Here is a 21,631-nt window from a genome sequence, read left to right on the forward strand (position 1 = left end):
CATGTACCTGATGCAGATCACAAAATGCATATGATGTAAATAGGTCAGTGAGTCACTGCTTTTGTCACAGAGATCCCAACTGCTGTGCAACTTCTTCTACTCTTAGAGCTGAGATTTTCATGAAAGTCTTATAGTCTGAATTCAGCACCTGAGCGTAATAGGACGGAATGTATGAAGCTCTGTGGTTATACTCAATAAGCAGCTACCTATGTTATGCCATCTATTAATGTAATAACTGCACTTTCACAATTGCTTTATTAACCTTCCTGCTTACTCAAATTTGCTTGAAAATGCACCATTTTTCTTCTTTTTTTTCAAAATTTTCTTGGGGGGGTTATCCCCCCAAAACCCCCTTTTGGGGTTCGGGCTCGCTCGCTGCGCTCGCTTGCTACGGTGCTGTATGCAAATCACTTTGCGTCCCACCACTTTCAAATGTCGCCCACCGCCCCTGCTTTCGTGGTTAAGGAAGCCGTGGTTTAGGCAGTAGTTGTTTAGACATACAACCAAAAACAATATTGCCCACTTGGAGATGCAGAGTACTCGAGCTACTTTCAGATGTAGCCCCTTGAGAGGGCACAGAGTTCACTGAGGAGATACCGGTTCTTTGTAAAAGACGAGGAGGCTGAGTGGCAAGTGGATCTGCTCTGCAAGAAGTCAGATAATTTGATGGATGCATGGGTGGAAACTGCGGCACGGGAGTTAGAGGAGGGCCATTACTGCAGATGTATGGAGGGCATGGGCGATCAATGTTTCTATAGTTTCTTGTCAGCCCATTGGGTACCCATGTTAAATCTTTGGGATTTCCAGTGGCGGGAGAATTTTTCACATCAAGGAATGCTTGTCTTAAGCCTTTAACCTCATACCTTTGACGAGGCTGACTGCTTCTTCTAGGGTCGGGGGCTATAACCAGGTGTAGGGATAGGTGGTGGCAGAGCAGGATTCTGAGACCGACTATCCGATGGATAATCTACTTGAAGGACATCGTACCCGTTGAGGCATTCGAAATAAGGGATTACTTGTTCTGTATCAATTCTAGTGAGCTGTTTTGCACATCAGGAAGAGTAGTTTGTTCCCTGGGTTGGAAAGGGGCTATAAGGGGACCCTGATCATTGTGGGCACTCAGTGCCTTGGGCTTCTTCTTGAAGATTTCCCCCACCTTCCCCCCTTTTGGTTCTCTAGGTTTTCAACTTTCAAATTGCCTTTCCTTTAAACTATCAATTTCCTCGGTCCCTCCCCCGTCCGCTCCCTTTGCCTTTCCCTTCCTATCCCACCTGTTCACTTCAATCCCCTCTCACCTACATATCCTTTGCTCTGCTTTAATCCCTTCTCCTTCCCTTCATTTCCCTTCCCTACCTAGTTCCTTTTGCTCCAATATTTGCCCTCCCTAACATTTCTCTCTACCCATCCAATATCAAACTCACATTGCTATTGATCTGAATGTTGCTGCAGGAACTACATGGAACCCACCAGCCTCACTCCCTGTTGACCTGTGGAACACATCCAAGACTGCACGTGATGCTGGCGACGAAGGAGGTGAAAGGGTATAAGACATGGCACCCAAGGTTACACAGATCGTCTGCACGGCCCAAGATTCTATTTGATTTTCTGCAGTCTCTTACAGGTGAGAGCTAGATTTTTTTATTCTAAACATAACACTATACTACTGGTATTCTCTGCTCTTGCATCAGTTTCTTTTATTTTCATGCATTTCACGTCTTGGTGTGGCTTTTAGAGAATGCGGGATCCTCAAATCTCTGCATCCTCAAATTCTGAGTTAGATCCTCAAATTCCACTATAGTCTGTCACTCAGATGTGGCCCTACAGTCACAGTTTTTTGGGTGCCTGTATGGAGAGAGAATTGACTGTGGTGCTGATGGGTGTAACAACTGGTCAAATATAGCAGCCCCAATTCTCGCAGCATGTCCTGTCACGTAGCATAAATGAAATCTAAGGTGGCAATACACTCAACAAGGGGTAGAGGCGTTGCTGGTAATCCACAGAACCTAAGGTGGATACCAGCAGGTGCGAGCATATGTGACAAGCCATTACATATGACATCCTAATTCTATACCCCTTTTTCTACTCTATCCTCATCCATTTCCTCCTTTCCCCTTACCTCCCTTTCCTATCTCTTCATTCCCAGCCTTTTAGTAATTTCATCTTCCTTTTTCTACCCTTTATCTGTCACTCCTTTGCCTTTCTTTCAGGTTTTTTTGCTCCTTTCCCTTTTATTCCTTTCTATTGTTTCCTTAGTTTCTGCTTCCCCTCCTTGCCTTCTTTTCGCTTCTCCTTTCGCCTGCCTATCTTGTTCCCTCCTGCAGAGGGTTACAGTGTACTGTGGGTGGGACCAGCGGTTCCTCTGCCAGACCACATTCAGCTCTGCCATATTTCACATTTTCCTTCCTGATGTTCCTTACAGAGGCCTTGCTGTCCTTCTTGGGTCCAAATGCACATACACAGTTGAATTGATTGCAACCAGCTGGTGCAAGTCCCGTTGCCCATGACATTAACAAACATGATGTGTTGATCAAACAGCAGCCATGTAATTCAGATAGTGCACAGGAGCTGAGTGGTCAGCCCTGGAAACAAACACTGGCCAACCTGACCAGTATGCAGTCTCAGGATTCCTTGCTGACCATGTGTTCATAGGGTTTACCCGAGGGCAAGATACTGGCTGGTATTCATGCTGGGCTGTGTGGCAGAGTGCCTTGAGGACCGCAGAGTGCTGTGCAAGAGAAAGCATTTACCAGGATCTCCACTGCCTGGGACTTAAGGGGAGGGACTGCTACCTGCAGCATCATGTGATGAGATGCCCTTTGCCCTGCCACTGTCCTCTTGTTGCCTCCAAAAGTGGTCTGCCATGTTGGGAGGGATGGGAGGCATAGAATGTGAAGCGCTTTGGAGGGTTCTGGTGTGGAGCTGATGCTCACTTCATAACTCATGTGGCGAGGAAGACAATTATCGGAGTAATGGAGATTACAGTTGCTACAGCCTGTCTGCTGAGTTAATATACTTAAGGAATCTGGGAGCATATTAGCAAAAACCTCCTTAAAATTATCGCCGTTTTAGCGGCAGGAAACTGCCGCTAAAACTGCGATAATGGGCTTGCTAATATACATTATAGAATTCCAATAGAAGCCCAGGTTAGATGTCCTGCACATCTAACCTGGGCTTCTATTGGAATTCTATAACACCTATTAGCAAGCCCATTATCGCCGTTTTAGCGGCAGGAAACCGGCGATAATTTTAACGAGGTTCTTGCTAATATGTCCCCCGGTTACCACTTTAGGGTGTTCTCCTTGCAGGCAAAAGAAAATGCCAATGCAGCAAGTATGGATGCCATGCTGATCAATGGGAGGGCATAACTACATTAGACGCTCATTGAGTAAAACAGGGCAAGTACATAACATATGAGTCAAAGTTCCTGCAGCATTTTACAGAGCCGACATACCTGCAAGAGAGAGTGTACCACCCATTTGAGCAAAAAGCCCAAACAGGGGAGGAGATTAAAGCTTAACTCCATTAGCCTTGCTTTAGGTACAGGGAAGGCATTCTGTGGACTAAGGGCTTTGTAACAGTAGATTACTGACCAAGGGTGGCTTCTTTTTCCGCGATAGTTTGTGTGCCACGAGAGTCGTTTGTTTTGCCAGTTTTTAAAAAAAAGAAACTTCTAGAATAAAGCATATGGGAGGTCCAATTCCCACATACCATCAACTCGCAGAAAGGTTAAGGCAGTATTCGTAAAAGATCGACCAGGAGTTATTCGTGTTAGAAGATCCCGACTTAATTTCTTCTTAGTTTGTGTGCGTATTTTTAAAAATGCTATTTTTAAAGCCACATGCTGGTCTATCAGTCCTAGTTCTAGCCTAGTCTGGGCTTCAATTGAATTTTACGATAATTTGATCAACAGTTTGTATAATTTGCATTGAGATATATACTTAGAAAAGGTTTGTGAGGAAATACTGGTGCACCACATATGAAAGCAGAAGTGAGACTTTATATTGTCACTTTGGGTCCGGGGATTAGTGACAGATTCTGTTTTTTTTTGCTTAAAGGCACAAAAAATGAAGCATGGTGGCAATCCCTCTGGTTTACGGGAATTCAGATGTTTTTGGTGCCCCCGTGATCTTCAAACCAGCTCCCAATTTTTGTGATTTTGAGATGTTTTCCAAGTTGTCTATCAGCAAGAGCCAGACTTTTGTACTTTCGTCCCAAAGATGACAGTTTTCATTTTATCAAGATTTACTGTCATTTGGTTTGCTTGCCAGGAGGACTTCAGTCCATTTGATTTCATTTTGATTTTGATTTGATTTAAGTTTATAAAGTGCAGACCATTACCTGGAAGAGTCTCAGCGCTAAAGGAGGAAGGACAGAGGGAATGAGATTACTTTTTAGTAAAAAGCCAAATCTTTAGTATCTGGCGGAAACTCCCGAGAGAGGTGGCTGATTTAATTGCCAAAGGTAGTTTGTTCCAATTTTGGGTTGTGCAAATCAGAAAACTCCTGCCACCCCAGGAGGAGAGCCTATAGGGAGGCACCACCAATTTCATCACTGAATTAGATATAAAGGTGCTGTTGGGCACATACCGGCTGAATTTTCCCCTCAGGAAGGCTGGCCCTCGATCCAGGAGTGCTTTATAAGTTATACAAAGCGCTTTAAAGAGAATTATTTGCCAAACAGGTAGCCAATGCAGTCTAACCAGAGCATGTGAAGCCGACTGAAATCTTGGAATTTTCCTCAGCAGTGTAGTTACTGTGTTTTGTAGAATTTATCATTTTTTCAGCTGAACCATAGGAAGAAGGTTAACATAAAGGCTGTTGCAATAGTCAATCCTGGAGATTACAAAGCAGAGGATCATGGTAGACAATACATTGGATAGTAGAAACTGTGCTATCTTCCTTATTATGCCCAGCATGAAGGAAGAGGTAGAGATAACCTTGTTAACTTGTTCCTCTAAGGTAAGTTTACCATCAACCAGAATACCCAAATTGTTCACCCTGCTCACAGGTACCGGGAGAGAACCCAGGGGCATATTATCAAGTAAGGGCGTTACATTATCGCCGCTTTTATCGGCAGGAAACTGCTGATAAAGCGGCGATAATGGGCTTGATAATATGCTCTATGAATTCCAATCGAAGCCCATGTTAGATGTCTTCACATCTAACATGGGCTTCGATTGGAATTCATAGAGCATATTATCAAGCCCATTATCGCCGCTTAAAAGCGGCGATAATGTAACGCCCTTACTTGATAATATGCCCCCAATTCGTCCGGCCACCACGAGGGATTCCAAAAGGAAGTGTTATTACCAAAAAGAATTTTTGTGGAATTCAGTTTGAGGCAATTCACATCCATCCAGATCCCAACCTCTCGCATGCATGCCTGGAATGATCCTTTCTGGAGACCAAACCGTGTAAGATTTAATAGAACAACATCGTCAATGTATTGAATTGAATTGATGTATTCTGCAGTTTGCCAACTCTAGGGAGGTGAGAATTGACGACAGTGAGTTGTGTGCTCAGGTTACCAATGTATAGATTCAAGAGTAGCTGAGCAAGCATGCTGCTTGCTTGAGACCTCTGTTTGTGTGGATTTTTGAAGAGATAGTCTGGTTTGTGCCCAGTTTCACATGCACCCAGTTGTCTGTATGTAATCGCTGGATAGCTCATAGAAGATATGCCGGAATGTACTAGCTGTCCATTTATTCAACGGCAAATTTCTTCTTACTTGATGAAAGGCCCTACCGAAGTCTATGAGCATACAGGAGCTTTTCCTTTTGAATAGACTGTTCGATCATCATAGACATGACGGCCATGTTGTTGGTGGTACTTGCCTCGGCTTGGAAGCCCATTTGATTGCACGGTATACGAATTAGGCTTTGTGCTCAGATCTGTAGGCCCTTCAGTAGGGGTTGGTGAAAAATGTAGACCCCAGGCCAAGCAGGGCTTTCTGCCGATTGCTGTTTTTGGCTGAGCCTTTTTTGTAGCTGGGTTGCAGTATTTTTTTTAAACATTTTTTTGAAGACCTTTATTTGCATCATTAGGAGAAACATGCGTGGGCCTACAACCAATCCGTCCGGCCACAAATCAAAGACAATCAAGAATCAAAATAAGCGACACAAGGCCAGTTGGCAGGCAAGCAAACATAATTGAACAATGCTAGAAATGGGATAAGCGGCAATAACGGCCCAATATCAGGATCGACGAGGTCTATTTTATAATAAGGGGACAAGGCTCATGGCTGACTCACAAATACGGGAAAACCCAGAAACAGGAATACACCCATGCCAAAACGAGAGGAGGGGGGGTGGGGGGGTGGGGGGGAGAGGAGGATGTAAGGGCACGAGTCGACCGTAGCACAAAACAAGCGCAAAATATAGTGAAGAAGCATACAAGTGCTACCAAGATCTCATGTCCCCCACCCAATAACACGCTAACAGAGGCAAGGGGAGCGGATAAACTGTACGAACCGAACCCACTTCTCTCAATACGAGCCTGGGAAAAAGGGGGAGGGGGGGGGGGAAAGGGGGGGAGGGGGGGAAGGGGAAGGGGGAAAAAATAGGGGGGAAACAAAGGGGAGGAAACCAAAAAGGGACAGAAAAGGGGGGAAAGGAAAGGAGAAGAGCAAAATAAAAGAAATATAAAAGGAGAAACACAATCGTGCAAGATGGGCGCCACCCCGGGCCAGGCAACCCGCGGCTAATATTACAGAAGAGAGTGGAAGCTGGCGAAAAGAAGGGTATGGCAGTCGCGACGAAGCATCGAAACCGATAAAAGTGGCATAGCAACAGACCCCAACCCACTCATGCCTGAGAAGCGAGGACAGAAGCGGCACCGCTATAAAGGGATAGAAAAGGGCCATAGAACCAAAAGAAAACACCTGAAAGACCCCGCCCACCCGTCCCACCCCGCACCCCTGCAGAAGGCTACGGCCTACCCTCCAAACAGCGTGCCTGTCGCCCTAATCCGAAACCCGAAATATAGTGAAAAAAGAAAGTTGAGGAAGAAGACAAAAAGAGGAGGAGAGGAGATACGAAACAAAAATAAAATGTGAGGGAGGAGCCAGAGGATATGAGCAAACACATTCGGCCACGACCCTCCCCCGACCTACGAATGAATAGGTATCAAATCAATACTACACCTTCACATACAGCAAAAACCACAGGGAGGGGGAGGAGGAAGAGATTGTAACGTTTCACCGTGTCGGAAGTACAAACATCAGTGCAACGGGCAGGTAAACCAGCAAACTATCATGTCGTGCAACTCACCCCCAACCCTTCCTAACCACGAAACCAACCCAATAAAGGATAATGTGGAGCGGACCACCCAGCACAAAATAATCGTAATGTTGTCCAGAGTCACGGCAGTGATATAAATCAGGGAGAGCCTTCGTACGGAGGGAATACAAAAAGTCAATAAAGCAAGTCAATTGTAGCAGTAACGACAGGGCAAGCAAAGGCAAGCCGGAGTCCAGGTGCGCAATTCGACAATACAAAGGTACCCCTCCAGAACAAAAGTTTGAATCCAACGAAGCGGGAGCAAACAGCGGTCCACCTGTGGAAAAGTAAATTTTGCCATGTTCTGTGTCCCTACGCGTCCTCCATCTTATGTTATGTGTGCATGATTAATATGCATATGTATCCCCCATGTTTGATTAAAGACGCAATTACAGTTGTGTCCATCACTAGTATGCCAGTTTCCAGTTCTCGTGAAAGCTACGAGTATCAGGCCTATGTAAAGTTACGTTGCCACGTTTCTCAGTGTGCACGTTATTTCATTGTAAAGTCCCCGTTTCTAGGCCTCAAAAGGGCCCGGACACCAGATTCAGCTCCTGTCTTCTGAGTCCTCGCTGAGGAGCGATACAGCCCCCACTTGTATCCTCGACCCTTCACTTACTTCCTGCCTCACAGTGCCCGGCTCAGCCTGGCTCTGCCTCTGAGTCTGCCAAGAGTATGTTATGATTCTAGTTATCAGTCCAGCCCTCCTTCTCTGCATTCCTAAGCTACTGAATCGCATCAATAGTTTCCGTCATTGTCTAGCCTTTACGTCTCCATGTAAGAGAAATACTGCATTTAATGGTCATTTAATATTCTTCATCACGCACTACATGTAGAATACTGCATGCTCCAGTCTTGGAGTCTGTTAGCCTCTCCCCTCCTGACTCTTAGTTTATATCAACATGTTCTCTAAACATCAGATACTAGATACTGTTTAGGTACATGTCGCCCTGACTCTCCAGACTTCAGTCTCTGCTCCTAGCACAGAGTTCATAGCCCCCAGCTTCTCCTAGTAACACGTCATTGTCAGTTTGCGCGCACCATTAGGTTAGAGGTCCCGGCTCCTTAGGTAGCCCCCTCCATGTTTCCGCCCCATTTATGACATATTCTGTTACGTTTGCATCACATGTCTATGTATACGCCCCTGTTACACCCATTTTCACCCTTATCTTTCGCGACTGCTATTGACCACACCCACTGCTCCGCCTATCATATGTATTGTAATGCAACTGTTTTAGTATATATGTTCGTGTATTGTTATTAAATGTTAGCGCGCTCATCCCAGATCCTGCCCGGCAGCTGTCGGGGCCCCCCTGTCAAGCGCTGCCATCCTGTTCCCGTGCAGGTTGTCCTGTTCCTGTCCTTTATGCTGTATTAAACCTGCAAACTCCTACTACCTCGAATCTTGACTCTTATTTATTGAGCTATCTGTTATTCATTTATCCATTCAAAAATAGAGGTATTATTTATTTATTTACCACATAATGGCGCCCGAATAGGGACTTGCCCTTTCCCCACGCGCCGGTGAAGCCACGCCGGCCCCCTGACCCTCTGCAGCCGTGACGGAACCATACCGTGCACGTGCAGATATTTCTGCTTCAAGTATCCCTCAGGCCCACGGAGGAGACGGAGGTGGCGGTCCAGCATCCAGACGAGGCGGTGGAGGAACGCGGCGAGTCCCGACCAGAGCCCAAGCCGAGAGTCCAAGGTCCGAGGTATCCGGAGGCCCACCCGTAACAGAAGTCCGAAGTTCGTCCGTCCGGCGTCGAAGCAGTCCAGTCCAGTCCGAGGCCTTCCGTTCTTGCTGCCCGGTGAGTACCATTGCTGGGGTAGTATCTAGACAGGGTCAATCTAATTGACTCTGGTCCGTGGGTTGGTGGTACACAGACCCAAAACGAAGTGTCCACTTCGGTGGATGCGGGTCCTGACGTGTCTCTTTATGAGACCGGTAAGTTTCGTACTGTTTCAGCAGTGCATCTAGTTTCTGTTCTAGTCAGTTCTGTTCTCGAGAAAATTCATGTATTCTGAGTATTCCAGGTAGTATTCTGTTCGAACTGTTATTTTAAATGTTCTTCATGTATTTTTAATGTCGTGGTATGAAAGTGGTGTAGTTATCGTGTTCATTGTGTATTGTATTGTGTCTAGATTACAGTCCAGTCATGCCGTTATTTTCCAGACTACGTCAGTTAAGAACTAGAAAAGGTCTGTTAGAAGAAGCAGTTCCTGTCCCGCCTAGGGACAGTCCAGGTCATTTTATGTATCAAAAGCATGGCATAAGTGCCATATTATATCTAGATTTATGGGTAGAGTATACCAAACAGTTAGAAGAAAAGTATAGATGGCCTGTATCAGGCACATGGGATGCCGAGTGCATCATGCGAGTAGAAGAAGCATTATGGAAAAAGAAAGCCAGACAGTCACAGAAAGATGCCATCGAGTTATGGCGCAAAGAATCTCATAAAAGAACCGAAAAAGAAATCAGAAAGTCAGAACTAAGTAGAGAATCTTTGGAACGAGCCCAAGAAAGGGAACTAATCGAGATAGGTGAACGAGTTAAAACAGAACAGTCAGACAGACAGAGGCATGCCCTCATCAAGGGTATGTATCCTCTTCTTGCCGAGGGCTTGCCAAAAGCGACCCCGGAGGCATCCAGTAATTTTCCGCCACCATTAGTTCCGACTAAGCTACGTCACAAACCGACCGCAGCTGATATTTTCATCTCGTCCTATTTGGACGACACAGTCCCAGAATATGCAAATCCTGTTCCGCCAGCTCCTGTAAATAATGTAAATCCTGCTCCTCCAGTCACCGGAGTACCTGCTACGGTACCCCCGGTCCAGCCTACATTACAATTTCCCGCCGCGCTGATACGAAGAGTATCAGTCGACGATTCCAGTTTAGGGGCCGCAGGAGGAGGTCCTCCTGGTACCCCGCCACCGCACCAACGTAGAACGTTGGCCGAGTTACATGAATGTGCGTTACAACGTACGCCCAAATTTAAGTCCGTTGCGGAAATCCGACGAGCTCTCACTGAATGCCGCTATGATCCAGTTGCAGGTGATGATAGTACAGTAATATATTCCATCCGTGTAAGACGGGTGACCGGGTATTTAGACACCCTACCAGATATGAAAGGAGATCTAGACAGAATATATCGTTTCATCCGTACAGGGGATGATCCAGAAAGTATTGGCGAAGCCATGTCTCAAAGGAAAGCTGAGATCCAGCTCATGATATTAAAGTTTCTGATTAATTGTCTAATAAGAGAACAAGATTCCCCGACTAAAGATCAGGCCGAAATGAAAATCCTGACAAGGTGGAGTGATAATATAGCCGAGGGTAAACACAAGACTATCAGTAGTATAGAGAGTATGTACAAGAAAATCCGTAAAGAAATAATAAAGTTACACGAACAACGTAAAGCAGCACAAGTAAACGAGAAAGAAAATGACTCTTCTACTGAAGAGGTAGAGGACGAGAATCCCGTCAGAATAGCGTATGTAGGAAAATCTAGATTTCCAGACCGACATTCACGTCTAGACTACAAGAAAACTGTTCCTCATCCGGCACCAGAACAAGGTTCTCTAGAACAAGTATTTCAAGCTACCGATCACATTCTGAAATCACGAATCGGTTATAGCGAGTTAAGTACTATGCATGAACAAGAACTAGTCCGATCAGCAGTCCGATGGATTACTGATTCTACCACTTTTCCAGACGAAATAGTGGCACAAATGTTCCTGAAATTGCCTCCAGCCGAGCAACGACTGGTGGGTATGTATATGATCCAGCACCTCATTACTCTGTATGAGGGTCAACATTCTGATCCAGGTCCGTTACACGATGTCCTGAACGAGTTACTCCAGTATAGATGGAAAGGTTTAGGTACCAATTTAATTAGTGTCATTCTAGAACAGCGCCACAAATATAGTATGTTTTTGAACCCGCATTTTGTTCATGTCTCACCTCCAGAAAGTAAACCGTTTTACATAGACAGACAGAATCCGTTACGAGAAGTACACCCAGTTAGGACAACAGATGGTGAAATGCAACGAGTGTTTGTTTACACTCCGATTACAAAGATGGAACTCTTAGAGATGAAAAAGTTAATTCCCTGTCATGACAAAGATCCAGCAGGGTTCCACCGGGAATTAAAGGACATGCTCCGTATGGGAGAATACACGTATCCAGATATAATTAAAATGTTAAAAGTCTTATTGCCCGCAGGGGTATACGAGAAACTCAAGGAAAAAGATTGGGAGGTGGGAGAGAAAAAGATCGATTGGGCAGTTCTAGAAGCCGAAGATAAGGCACGAGTACCAGGTACCGGTCTAGGAGAAAAATGTAAAGAATTACCAGAACTGTTAATACAAGTTTTGCCAAGATTATTAGCCACTAAAAAGGAAGACTGGGATGCAATCTCAGCCTGTAAACAGAAACAAGATGAAGACACTAGTGATTTTTATTCTAGATTCGAGAAATGTTTTAGTATCAACAGTGGCCTCAAGACAAGTAGCGAGTCATACCCTCATCTTTTTGTTACTAAATTAGTCGAGAATTCAAGTCCACAAGTTAAGAATCGAGTTTTGAAAGTCGAAAGTACCTGGCAAGCTAATACCCCGTCCCAGATGTTACAGATGCTTCAATACCACCAGAATAGAATCAGAGAAGAACAAGATCACGAAAGGAAACGTATGAAAGACACGAAAATGAAGGTACTAGTTGCGCAATCTGTTCCTCAAGACAGTCAGAAGAGGGGTCCGAATCAAGCCAGTCATCCTGCAGTTCCCGTTAAAGGGACATGCAATTATTGTAAACAGCCAGGTCATTTTATAAACGAGTGTGCAGTTCTGAAACACAATATAGCTACCGGTAAGACTAAAGAAAGACCACGTCCGCCTAGACAAGAACAAGTTTCACAGACTTCTCAGCCACAGAATGCACAACAGACAGTTCCAGTACCGCAGCCTATCGCTGCAACACAGCATGTTACACAGCAGATGTACCAGTATGCGCAGTCCGAGTATCCAGAGTATCAGCCATATTCATGAAACAGCCTAGAGAGGGAGGTAGGCTTGCCTCTCATCGAGATACCTGTAGATCAAGAGGGTCCCTATGTTCATAGTCAAGTATTAGGGAAAGACAGAAAGTTTTTGATTGATACAGGGGCAAGTAGGACCACCATTAGTCACGCCGAAGTTCCAGGGGCTCCGCTCTCAGGCTCTAGAAATGTTTCCCTTGGATTTTCAGGAAAGCCTATTGTAAACGAGATATCTAAGCCAGTTACTCTAGAAGTAGGTCCATTGTCCCGCACTACTGATCTGTTACTTACGAAGTCATGTCCAGAAAATCTGTTAGGCATTAAGACACTGAAAGAATTAGGTGCAGTTATTTGCTGTTCCCCAGAGGGAATACGGTTGTTCCTACGTGACTTCAAGGGTCACTATGTATTACGAGATTTTGATCCGAGATTGTCTAATGTTCCGCAGCATCTATGGGCGCAAGGTCCAACTGATGTTGGCTTCATGCAAATCACACCCCATCGTGTGACTCTCAAACCAGGTGTAGTGTTACCACGAATCAGACAGTACAGATTGCCACCTGAGGCTGTAGCAGCCTTATCCAAAATTATTGACGAGCTCATCGCTCAAGGAGTAGTTGTAGAAACTGACTCCAATGTATGTAATTCTCCGATCATTCCAGTCATGAAACGTACTGATCCAAATGCACCCCCAGTATATCGATTAGTGATTGATCTCCGAGAGCTTAACAAATGTATTATTCCCCAGTACCCAGTTGTCCCAGATATCTCTTCCCTCTTGACAGCCATTGATTCCGAAGCCTCATTTTTTTCAGTCATAGACCTCAAGAACGCGTTTTTTAGTGTCCCCATTCATCCAGACAGCCAGTTCCTTTTCGGATTTTGTTTAAATGGAAGGAGCTATATGTTCACACGCGCTCCTCAAGGTTTCACAGAAAGTCCTAGTATTTACAGTCAAGCACTTAAGAGACAACTAGACAATATTCACATGCCAACTGACACTGCCCTGCTCCAGTATGTCGATGATCTACTGATCACAGCCCGTTCTGAACGTGCTTGCGAGCGAGCATCCCTTACAGTCTTGTATTTCCTAGCAGAGATGGGGCACAAGGTGTCCCCTTCTAAGCTTCAATTCTGTGTCCAGCAAGTGATCTATTTAGGCCACTTACTGTCCAAGAGGGGTAGGCAGTTGACACCAGACCGTATCCAGTTAATAGCGAGTCTTCCTCAGCCCAAGACCCAGAAGGAGGTACGTGCTTTTATCGGCCTCACTTCTTACTGCAGACAATGGATTCCTCAGTATGCATTTCTAGCTAAACCACTGATACAGTTAACGACACAGGAGGCAGCCGTATCGACTGTCCTCCCTTGGACGTCTGAACATACATTTAGTTTTAATGAGTTAAAGAAAGCTCTATGCCAAGCTCCAGTTCTAGCTACACCGAACTACAGTAAGCCTTTTACACTTTTCGTCACTGAACGTGAAGGTACAGCATTATCTGTTCTCACACAAGATCAAGCAGGACAATACAAGCCTTGTGCTTATTTTTCGAGCACATTAGATCCTGTAGCCCAGGCTCTGCCTGCGTGCCTCAAGTCAGTTGCAGCCACAGCACTAGCTATCAGACAAAGTGATTCCATAGTATTAGGACATTCCTTGACAGTACAAGTTCCACACTCCGTGGAAGTTCTTTTAAACCGAACACAGACTCAGCACTTGACAATTGCACGTTTAACAGGTTATGAATTGACACTGTTCCAGCCACACATAGAAATCAGACGCTGCAACGTTCTAAATCCTGCCACACTGTTACCGTCAGTAAATTCAAATCCTGCCACACACGACTGTGTGGAAGTAGTTAACATTATGACTAAGCCAAGACAAGACTTGACGGACATTCCATTACCAGATCCCGACCTGACACTTTATGTGGATGGTTCATGTATGAGAACAAGTACAGGAGAACTAGTAGCCGCGTATGCAGTGACTACTGACACTGAAGTTATTGAAACACATCGTATTGACACCCTGTCTGCTCAAGCAGCAGAGCTAGTTGCTCTGACACAAGCCTGCATACACGCCAAGAACCTGAAAGTTAATGTTTACACAGATTCACGCTACGCATTTGGAGTCGTACACGACTTCGGAGTACTCTGGCAGGAGAGAGGTTTCATGACTTCTCATGGAACCAAGATTCAGCATGGTCTCCTTATTCAAGCTCTGTTAGATGCCATACACTTACCGACATCCATTGCTATCATGAAATGCAAAGCACATACGAAAGTTACTGACACTATTTCTCAAGGTAATGATCTAGCAGATCGCACAGCCAAGCTTACAGCACAGACACCAGACGTTCCAGTAAATAAGACACCGACATACACTCCAGATCCAACTACCTGTATGACAGTTAAGGACCCTACTCAAGATGTCATAGATATCCAGTTACATGCTACTCCCGATGAAATCAAGAAATGGTCTGAACAAGGAGGGGTCCAGACAGATCAGGGATGGGTAACGAAGGGTAAAGCCACATGGTTTCTCCCCGATTCTATGGTTCAAGTCATTATCAATACCGCACATAGTCCAGCACATTTAGGAGAAAAAGCTATGTTAGATAGTATCCAGAACATTTGGTTCAACAAGCATTTACGAGCTGCAGCCAAACAGAAAGTCCGTACCTGTATGATATGTTGCCAGTTCAATCCAGGTAAAAGTGTCCCGGTGGAACAAGGTGGATTCCAGCCCCCTGACCACCCTTTTGAAGTCCTCCAGATGGATTATATTCAGATGGAGCGATGTCGAGGTTTCAAGTATGTCCTTGTAGTTGTATGCGCTTTGTCCAGGTGGACAGAGGCATATCCAGTCCCAGATTACACAGCCGCGACCACTGCCAAGCAGTTGGTTCGTGAGTTCTTCCCCCGTTATGGACTCCCTAGAGTCGTATATTCTGATAACGGCCAGCCATTCTCATCCGAGTTGATGAAACATGTTTCCCTTTTGTTAGGGTACCAGTGGAAGTTCCATTGTGTACGCCATCCTGAAGCAGCTGGTCTCGTAGAGAGACATAATCAGACCCTGAAAATCCGAATTGCAAAAGTTTGTCAAGAGAAAGGTGTGGACTGGCTAGTAGCTCTGCCAGTTGCTCTGTTCTACATGCGCATGGTCGCACATTCCAGATCAGGTCTGTCCCCGTACGAGGTCGTATTCGGCCGCCCCCCTAACATGTGGGGTACACCTAGACCCCGAAGTATTACCGATGTTTCAAGTAATATGCTGACAGATTACCTAGCTTCCTTGATGTCTGCCCTCAACTCTTGTCGTTCACAGGTTGCTGCCGCATTTCCAGACAATACCGAGGTGGCACCGCATGAAATCGTTCCCGGATCCATGGTTCTTGTCCGAAATTTTGATCGTTCAAGTCCGCTGGAGCCTCGCTGGAAGGAGCCCCGACAGGTCCTCCTGGCCACCCGTACTGCCGTCAAGCTGGAAGGCAGGAAGGGCTGGGTGCATCTGTCTCATGTGAAAAGATTTTTTGGATTGAAACCTGTTTCAAAGAACATTTCCGAGGATCTTAAAGACTGCCAAAGTACTATTCTTAAGGACTGTCCCGCAAAAGACATTGCTACGAACCCTTCCCTGTTAGAGAAAACTCCGCAACAGGAGTATAAGCTTAAACTAAGGTCTAGTAAAATAAGTCAGCCAGTTTGATTGTCTAAGTCCTCCCCTAGGTGAAACGGTTAGACCGGTTTCTGACAAGTATATAATAGACCCCCATAGAGAGAGAGTTAGTGAGAACTCTAGAAGTTGCACTATTATTTTATGTTTTCTGCTATATTTTAGCATTATGATTTCCTGCACCAGTTATGCATTTTATTTGTATTTTTCAGTTTCTCATGTAAATAAGTCTGCTAATGTTACAGTAGAGCACACGTTTAGTGATCTACCTCCTCATGAACTCTCTTATCGTCTTGCTATGCGTAATAATTCTTTTGTCCGCATGTTACATTATTCACACCAGACCAGCAATGCCACAAATTGTTGGGTGTGTGGTCGACTCCCCCCTTTCCAGACACCGAAGGGAGTTCTGCCACTCTTTCCTTATCCATTTTCACATAATGGTTCGTGTGGAGCATGGTCCACGTTAACGTCATCCTCAACAGATATGTCTTTACTTAACAGTACATGTTTCCCAGACAAGCAAGGTCTTCCCCACAGAACAGGGTTAGATCTAGAAAACGAAGTTTACAATTTGGGTAATTATTCTTCGAATTTCATGGTCCTGAATGTTCAGTCTGATTCTACTCCAGACTTACCTGCTATTTCAGTACTACCAGTCAAAGGTGAATTATGTGTCCGAAATAATGGTTCCATACATGTAGGCCATAGTGATTGTACTACTATTATCAAGTATAGTGACAGTAGGAAATCTATTTTCAAAGCTTCACGTCATTCTTATTTTGTTTGTGGTCAGACCGCATATGTTCGTCTGCCCCTTGATTGGGATGGAACATGTTACATTGCCTTCCTACTGCCACCAGTTTTTCTAGCCCCACCTGACTACCATAGGAATTCCCACCTAGTACATACTAGACACAAGAGAAATTTCCCGATTGTCGATTATACTGAAACTGCTCTAGAACAATACATAGATATCAATAAAGGTGTCTTCCCCATACCTACTATGTTGTAAATAGTAAACTGATACGTAGATTAACCAGAACACTTGAAGCAGTAGTGATTGAGACTACTTCTGCTCTAGGTAACTTAACCGAAGAACAATCCTTTACGATAATTGTCGTGCTCCAGAATCGTCTCGTCCTTGACGTCATACTGGCCGATAGGGGCGGGGCATGTAGAGTCATCGGATCTAGTTGCTGCATTTTCATTCCTAATAACGCACCGTCTGTTTATTCAGCTATTACCAGACTCCATAAAATTGCCCATATGTTACACCAAGATCCAGGCACCTGGACATGGTCCGGTTGGTTCTGGAATATAATTTCCGCCTGGGATGGAAAGTATTGTCATTTCTGGGTATTGCAGTAGCGATCATATTCAGTTGCTGCCTCTGTTTACAATGTGGCCCTGCGATTTGCGGCATTTGTGCTACATCTTGTATTCCTAGTCCCAAGTCCCGTCCTAAATCCCGTTCCAAGAAAATTCGAGACGAGCAAATGATACTGTATGAAATGATAGATGGTATCATGAATATTGATGTTTCCTGATGGAAACGTAGTGACAAGGAGGGAATGTGGAAAAGTAAATTTTGCCATGTTCTGTGTCCCTACGCGTCCTCCATCTTATGTTATGTGTGCATGATTAATATGCATATGTATCCCCCATGTTTGATTAAAGACGCAATTACAGTTGTGTCCATCACTAGTATGCCAGTTTCCAGTTCTCGTGAAAGCTACGAGTATCAGGCCTATGTAAAGTTACGTTGCCACGTTTCTCAGTGTGCACGTTATTTCATTGTAAAGTCCCCGTTTCTAGGCCTCAAAAGGGCCCGGACACCAGATTCAGCTCCTGTCTTCTGAGTCCTCGCTGAGGAGCGATACAGCCCCCACTTGTATCCTCGACCCTTCACTTACTTCCTGCCTCACAGTGCCCGGCTCAGCCTGGCTCTGCCTCTGAGTCTGCCAAGAGTATGTTATGATTCTAGTTATCAGTCCAGCCCTCCTTCTCTGCATTCCTAAGCTACTGAATCGCATCAATAGTTTTCGTCATTGTCTAGCCTTTACGTCTCCATGTAAGAGAAATACTGCATTTAATGGTCATTTAATATTCTTCATCACGCACTACATGTAGAATACTGCATGCTCCAGTCTTGGAGTCCGTTAGCCTCTCCCCTCCTGACTCTTAGTTTATATCAACATGTTCTCTAAACATCAGATACTAGATACTGTTTAGGTACATGTCGCCCTGACTCTCCAGACTTCAGTCTCTGCTCCTAGCACAGAGTTCATAGCCCCCAGCTTCTCCTAGTAACACGTCATTGTCAGTTTGCGCGCACCATTAGGTTAGAGGTCCCGGCTCCTTAGGTAGCCCCCTCCATGTTTCCGCCCCATTTATGACATATTCTGTTACGTTTGCATCACATGTCTATGTATACGCCCCTGTTACACCCATTTTCACCCTTATCTTTCGCGACTGCTATTGACCACACCCACTGCTCCGCCTATCATATGTATTGTAATGCAACTGTTTTAGTATATATGTTCGTGTATTGTTATTAAATGTTAGCGCGCTCATCCCAGATCCTGCCCGGCAGCTGTCGGGGCCCCCCTGTCAAGCGCTGCCATCCTGTTCCCGTGCAGGTTGTCCTGTTCCTGTCCTTTATGCTGTATTAAACCTGCAAACTCCTACTACCTCGAATCTTGACTCTTATTTATTGAGCTATCTGTTATTCATTTATCCATTCAAAAATAGAGGTATTATTTATTTATTTACCACACACCATAAGTCCCAGGCACCCGGGAAGGAGCAGATCTCCGCGTCGTGTGGAAGTCCTCGAAATCCAGGCGGCGAGGAAGCAGAGGGTCAAAAGTCACCGGCCCATCAAGCGGCCGAAGAACAACAACAGCAACTCCTGGCGCAGCCGAAGGGGGCGAAGCAATGGCGGCATCAGGACGATAGGGGTGCATGAAAGAGCGGCGGCCCAAAATGGCGGCGAGCCGCATGGGGTCGGTAGAGGCACCAGGGGCCAAGACAGCGTACAATGACATCAAGGCGTCCAGGACATCTCCGGGCGTGGGCGCTCGAGTACACACCCAGGCCTCCGCACAATCCGGCCGGTAAGGAGCTTCGGTGTAGAGCGGAGCACCCCCCGCGTTGTCGGTAGCCATCTTGTGAGTTTCGCCGCCCCACACTTCACCGTGGGCCCCCAAACAGTTCCCAAATGTAGGACTTTACAGACCTCCGGAGGCTCCCAACAACGGCCTCACCGGCACAGGATGGGCGAGCGCCCGATGGGGGGGGGGGGTCCCTTCCGAACAGTGGCAGGCCCCACAGGCGAGAGCCAGGCGCGGGGTTCAGGGCCGCCGGACAGGACAAAGGCGAAGGGACCCCTTCACACGGTCAGCCCCCAACACATCTCGTCCCCCTCCAGCCGCACAGCCCAGTCATCGTGGCCGGTTCAGGATCTCCGGGGCACACGCACAACGGTTCCCATCAGTGGCTCACTCTCGCGGCCGGGGCCGGCAATCCCTTCTCCGCCGGTCGGGTCCCGCAGGCGAGGTCCCGGTCTCGAGTGCCCGGAGGCCCCAATCTCACCGAGGGCACAGCTGCGGACCCACAGCACACAGGAACCTCCGGACCAGACGGTGAGTAAGAGTGGGTCTTTAAATTTCAAATTCTGTATTGAAGTAGCGTCGCAGTGCAGGATATATTGCAGGATAGTCGAGGTTAGCCGGAGGGCCGACGGAGCCGAGCTAAAAGGCGGCCATTACGTCCTCGAGCTAGGCTCCTCCCCCCCTGGGTTGCAGTATTGAACCATGCTACAAAACTGAGATGGACAGCGTGTTTAGGCAAAATAAGAATAGATATGGAAAACCTTTCACCTCAACGGAGAAAAAGAGAAACTAAGGGAAGGGGACATGAGTCACTCGAAGAAGAGCAGATGTTGGTGAATGTAAGGGTAGGGTAAAGGGTATGGAGGGGGATGATACAAGAAGGTTTCGCAAAGAGATGCTTAAGAGGAGTAGGGTAAATCCTAGGAGAAGGGAGAAAGAGAATGGAAAGATAGGAGAAAGGGAAGGATGGGAAAGCATAGGGTAGGGACTGGAACACAGTAGTGTGGTGTCAGGCAGCACTGGAATGGGAAACAAGGTCAGAAAATAGTGGCTGATAGAGTTAGAGTGTGGAGAGTTGCAATGGGAAGGTGACCGAAATGAATAGGGAAGTTAAGAAGCGGACGTAAATGGAAGTGTAATAAGGTAAGAAGCAGCAGCGATGGGAAGGTAAGAGAAGTAAAGGGAAATGAGAAGGAGATGGGAAGACGTAAGAGGAGACAGGAGGAACTGGGAGGGAAGTGAGGTAAGAGAAGGAGACAATAAGGAAGGTAAATAAAGGAAATAAGTGAATAGAATGCAAAAAGTATATGCATGAGAGAAAGGAAGGCTGAAGGAAGGGAAGGACTGAATACACAGAGAAAAGGAAAGGGGTTCAGAAGGGAAGTGTTAGTGGTTTTTTTGGGTGGAACAAGTGTGACAAAGAAGGAGAATGTTGGACATCTGGAGGCTTCTAAGTCATGGGTAGGGTGAAGGATCTAGGGGCTAGATGTAGGTAAATCAGATTTACCGCTTCACAAATACCGAATTTTACCGATTCGGTATTCATGAATCGGTAAATCTGATGTAGGTATTCATTCGGTAAAAAATTACAGAATCGGTATTTGCCATTGATTTCTATGGGCCTTGAAGCCCATAGGAATCACTGGCAAATACCGATTCTGTAATTACAGAATCGGTAAAAATACCGAATTGCCAAGGGGGACAGGGTGTCACTTTGACACCCTGTAGCACCCCAGTTTTTGCCTTGTGTGCAATGTGACACACATACATGCCCTTAGGGCATGTATGTGTGCCACATGGCACTGTTTAAAAAGCAAAGCAAAAAAAATGCTTTTTAAATGGTTTTCTTAATTTACCACCAACTACGAGTTGGTGGTAAATTAAGAATTCCTAAACCCTTGTAGCACTGAAAACAGTGCTACCTACATCTGAAATTACAGATTCGGTAATTTTACCAATTCGGTATTTTACCGAATCGGTAAAATTACAGATTCGGTAAAATTACCGATTCTGTAATTTTACATGCCCCTACATACCAATGTCCAAATACCGGTCGGAAACGGCCGAAAATCGGTATTTTCGGCCGTTTCCGACCGGTATTTGGACACCTACATCTGGCCCCTAGAAACAGGGCAGATGGTGGATTTCAAGCCAGTTTTCACTGTTGGTTATGAGTTCTGTTTTCATTTGGTTTATTCACTTACCTTTGTGGCTCTGTCAAGTATCGCGCATAGGGAGTGAGACTAACGCAAACTAGTCGACCCTGCGTTACCCCATTGACACCTGGTTGTCACACTATTCCATGGTCCTTTGGGGTCAGCTGCCCATTCACCCATGAAGGGTCTGGCATATGTGAACCTGTTGTAAAATGATAACGATATGGTGCATGCAAGTCATTGGCCATGCAGCAAGTGAACTCCTTGCCGAGTTACACTCCTCCAGGGATGCTGCTTGCTGACTTGGAACACCCTGAAGGTCAGTGATGCTGAGCAACACCGAAGGTTTTAAATAGAGCTGGA

The 21,631-nt window shown here is 45.7% G+C and overlaps 1 protein-coding gene across 4 annotated transcripts in view; it reads left to right on the forward strand.

Annotated features, from left to right (window-relative positions):
• LOC144799363 (uncharacterized) overlaps window positions 1-21,631 on the forward strand; it is a 227,854-nt gene that overhangs the window by 5,043 nt on the left and 201,180 nt on the right. For all 4 annotated transcript variants that reach the window (XM_078670629.1, XM_078670627.1, XM_078670631.1 and 1 more), the window contains exon 2: window positions 1,450-1,621. In XM_078670629.1, coding sequence (XP_078526755.1) covers window positions 1,450-1,621 — 172 coding nt within the window. The remainder of the gene's footprint in view (window positions 1-1,449; window positions 1,622-21,631) is intronic.

The sequence above is a fragment of the Lissotriton helveticus genome, chromosome 12 (assembly GCF_964261635.1).
Source record: "Lissotriton helveticus chromosome 12, aLisHel1.1, whole genome shotgun sequence".
Lineage (NCBI taxonomy): Eukaryota > Metazoa > Chordata > Amphibia > Caudata > Salamandridae > Lissotriton > Lissotriton helveticus.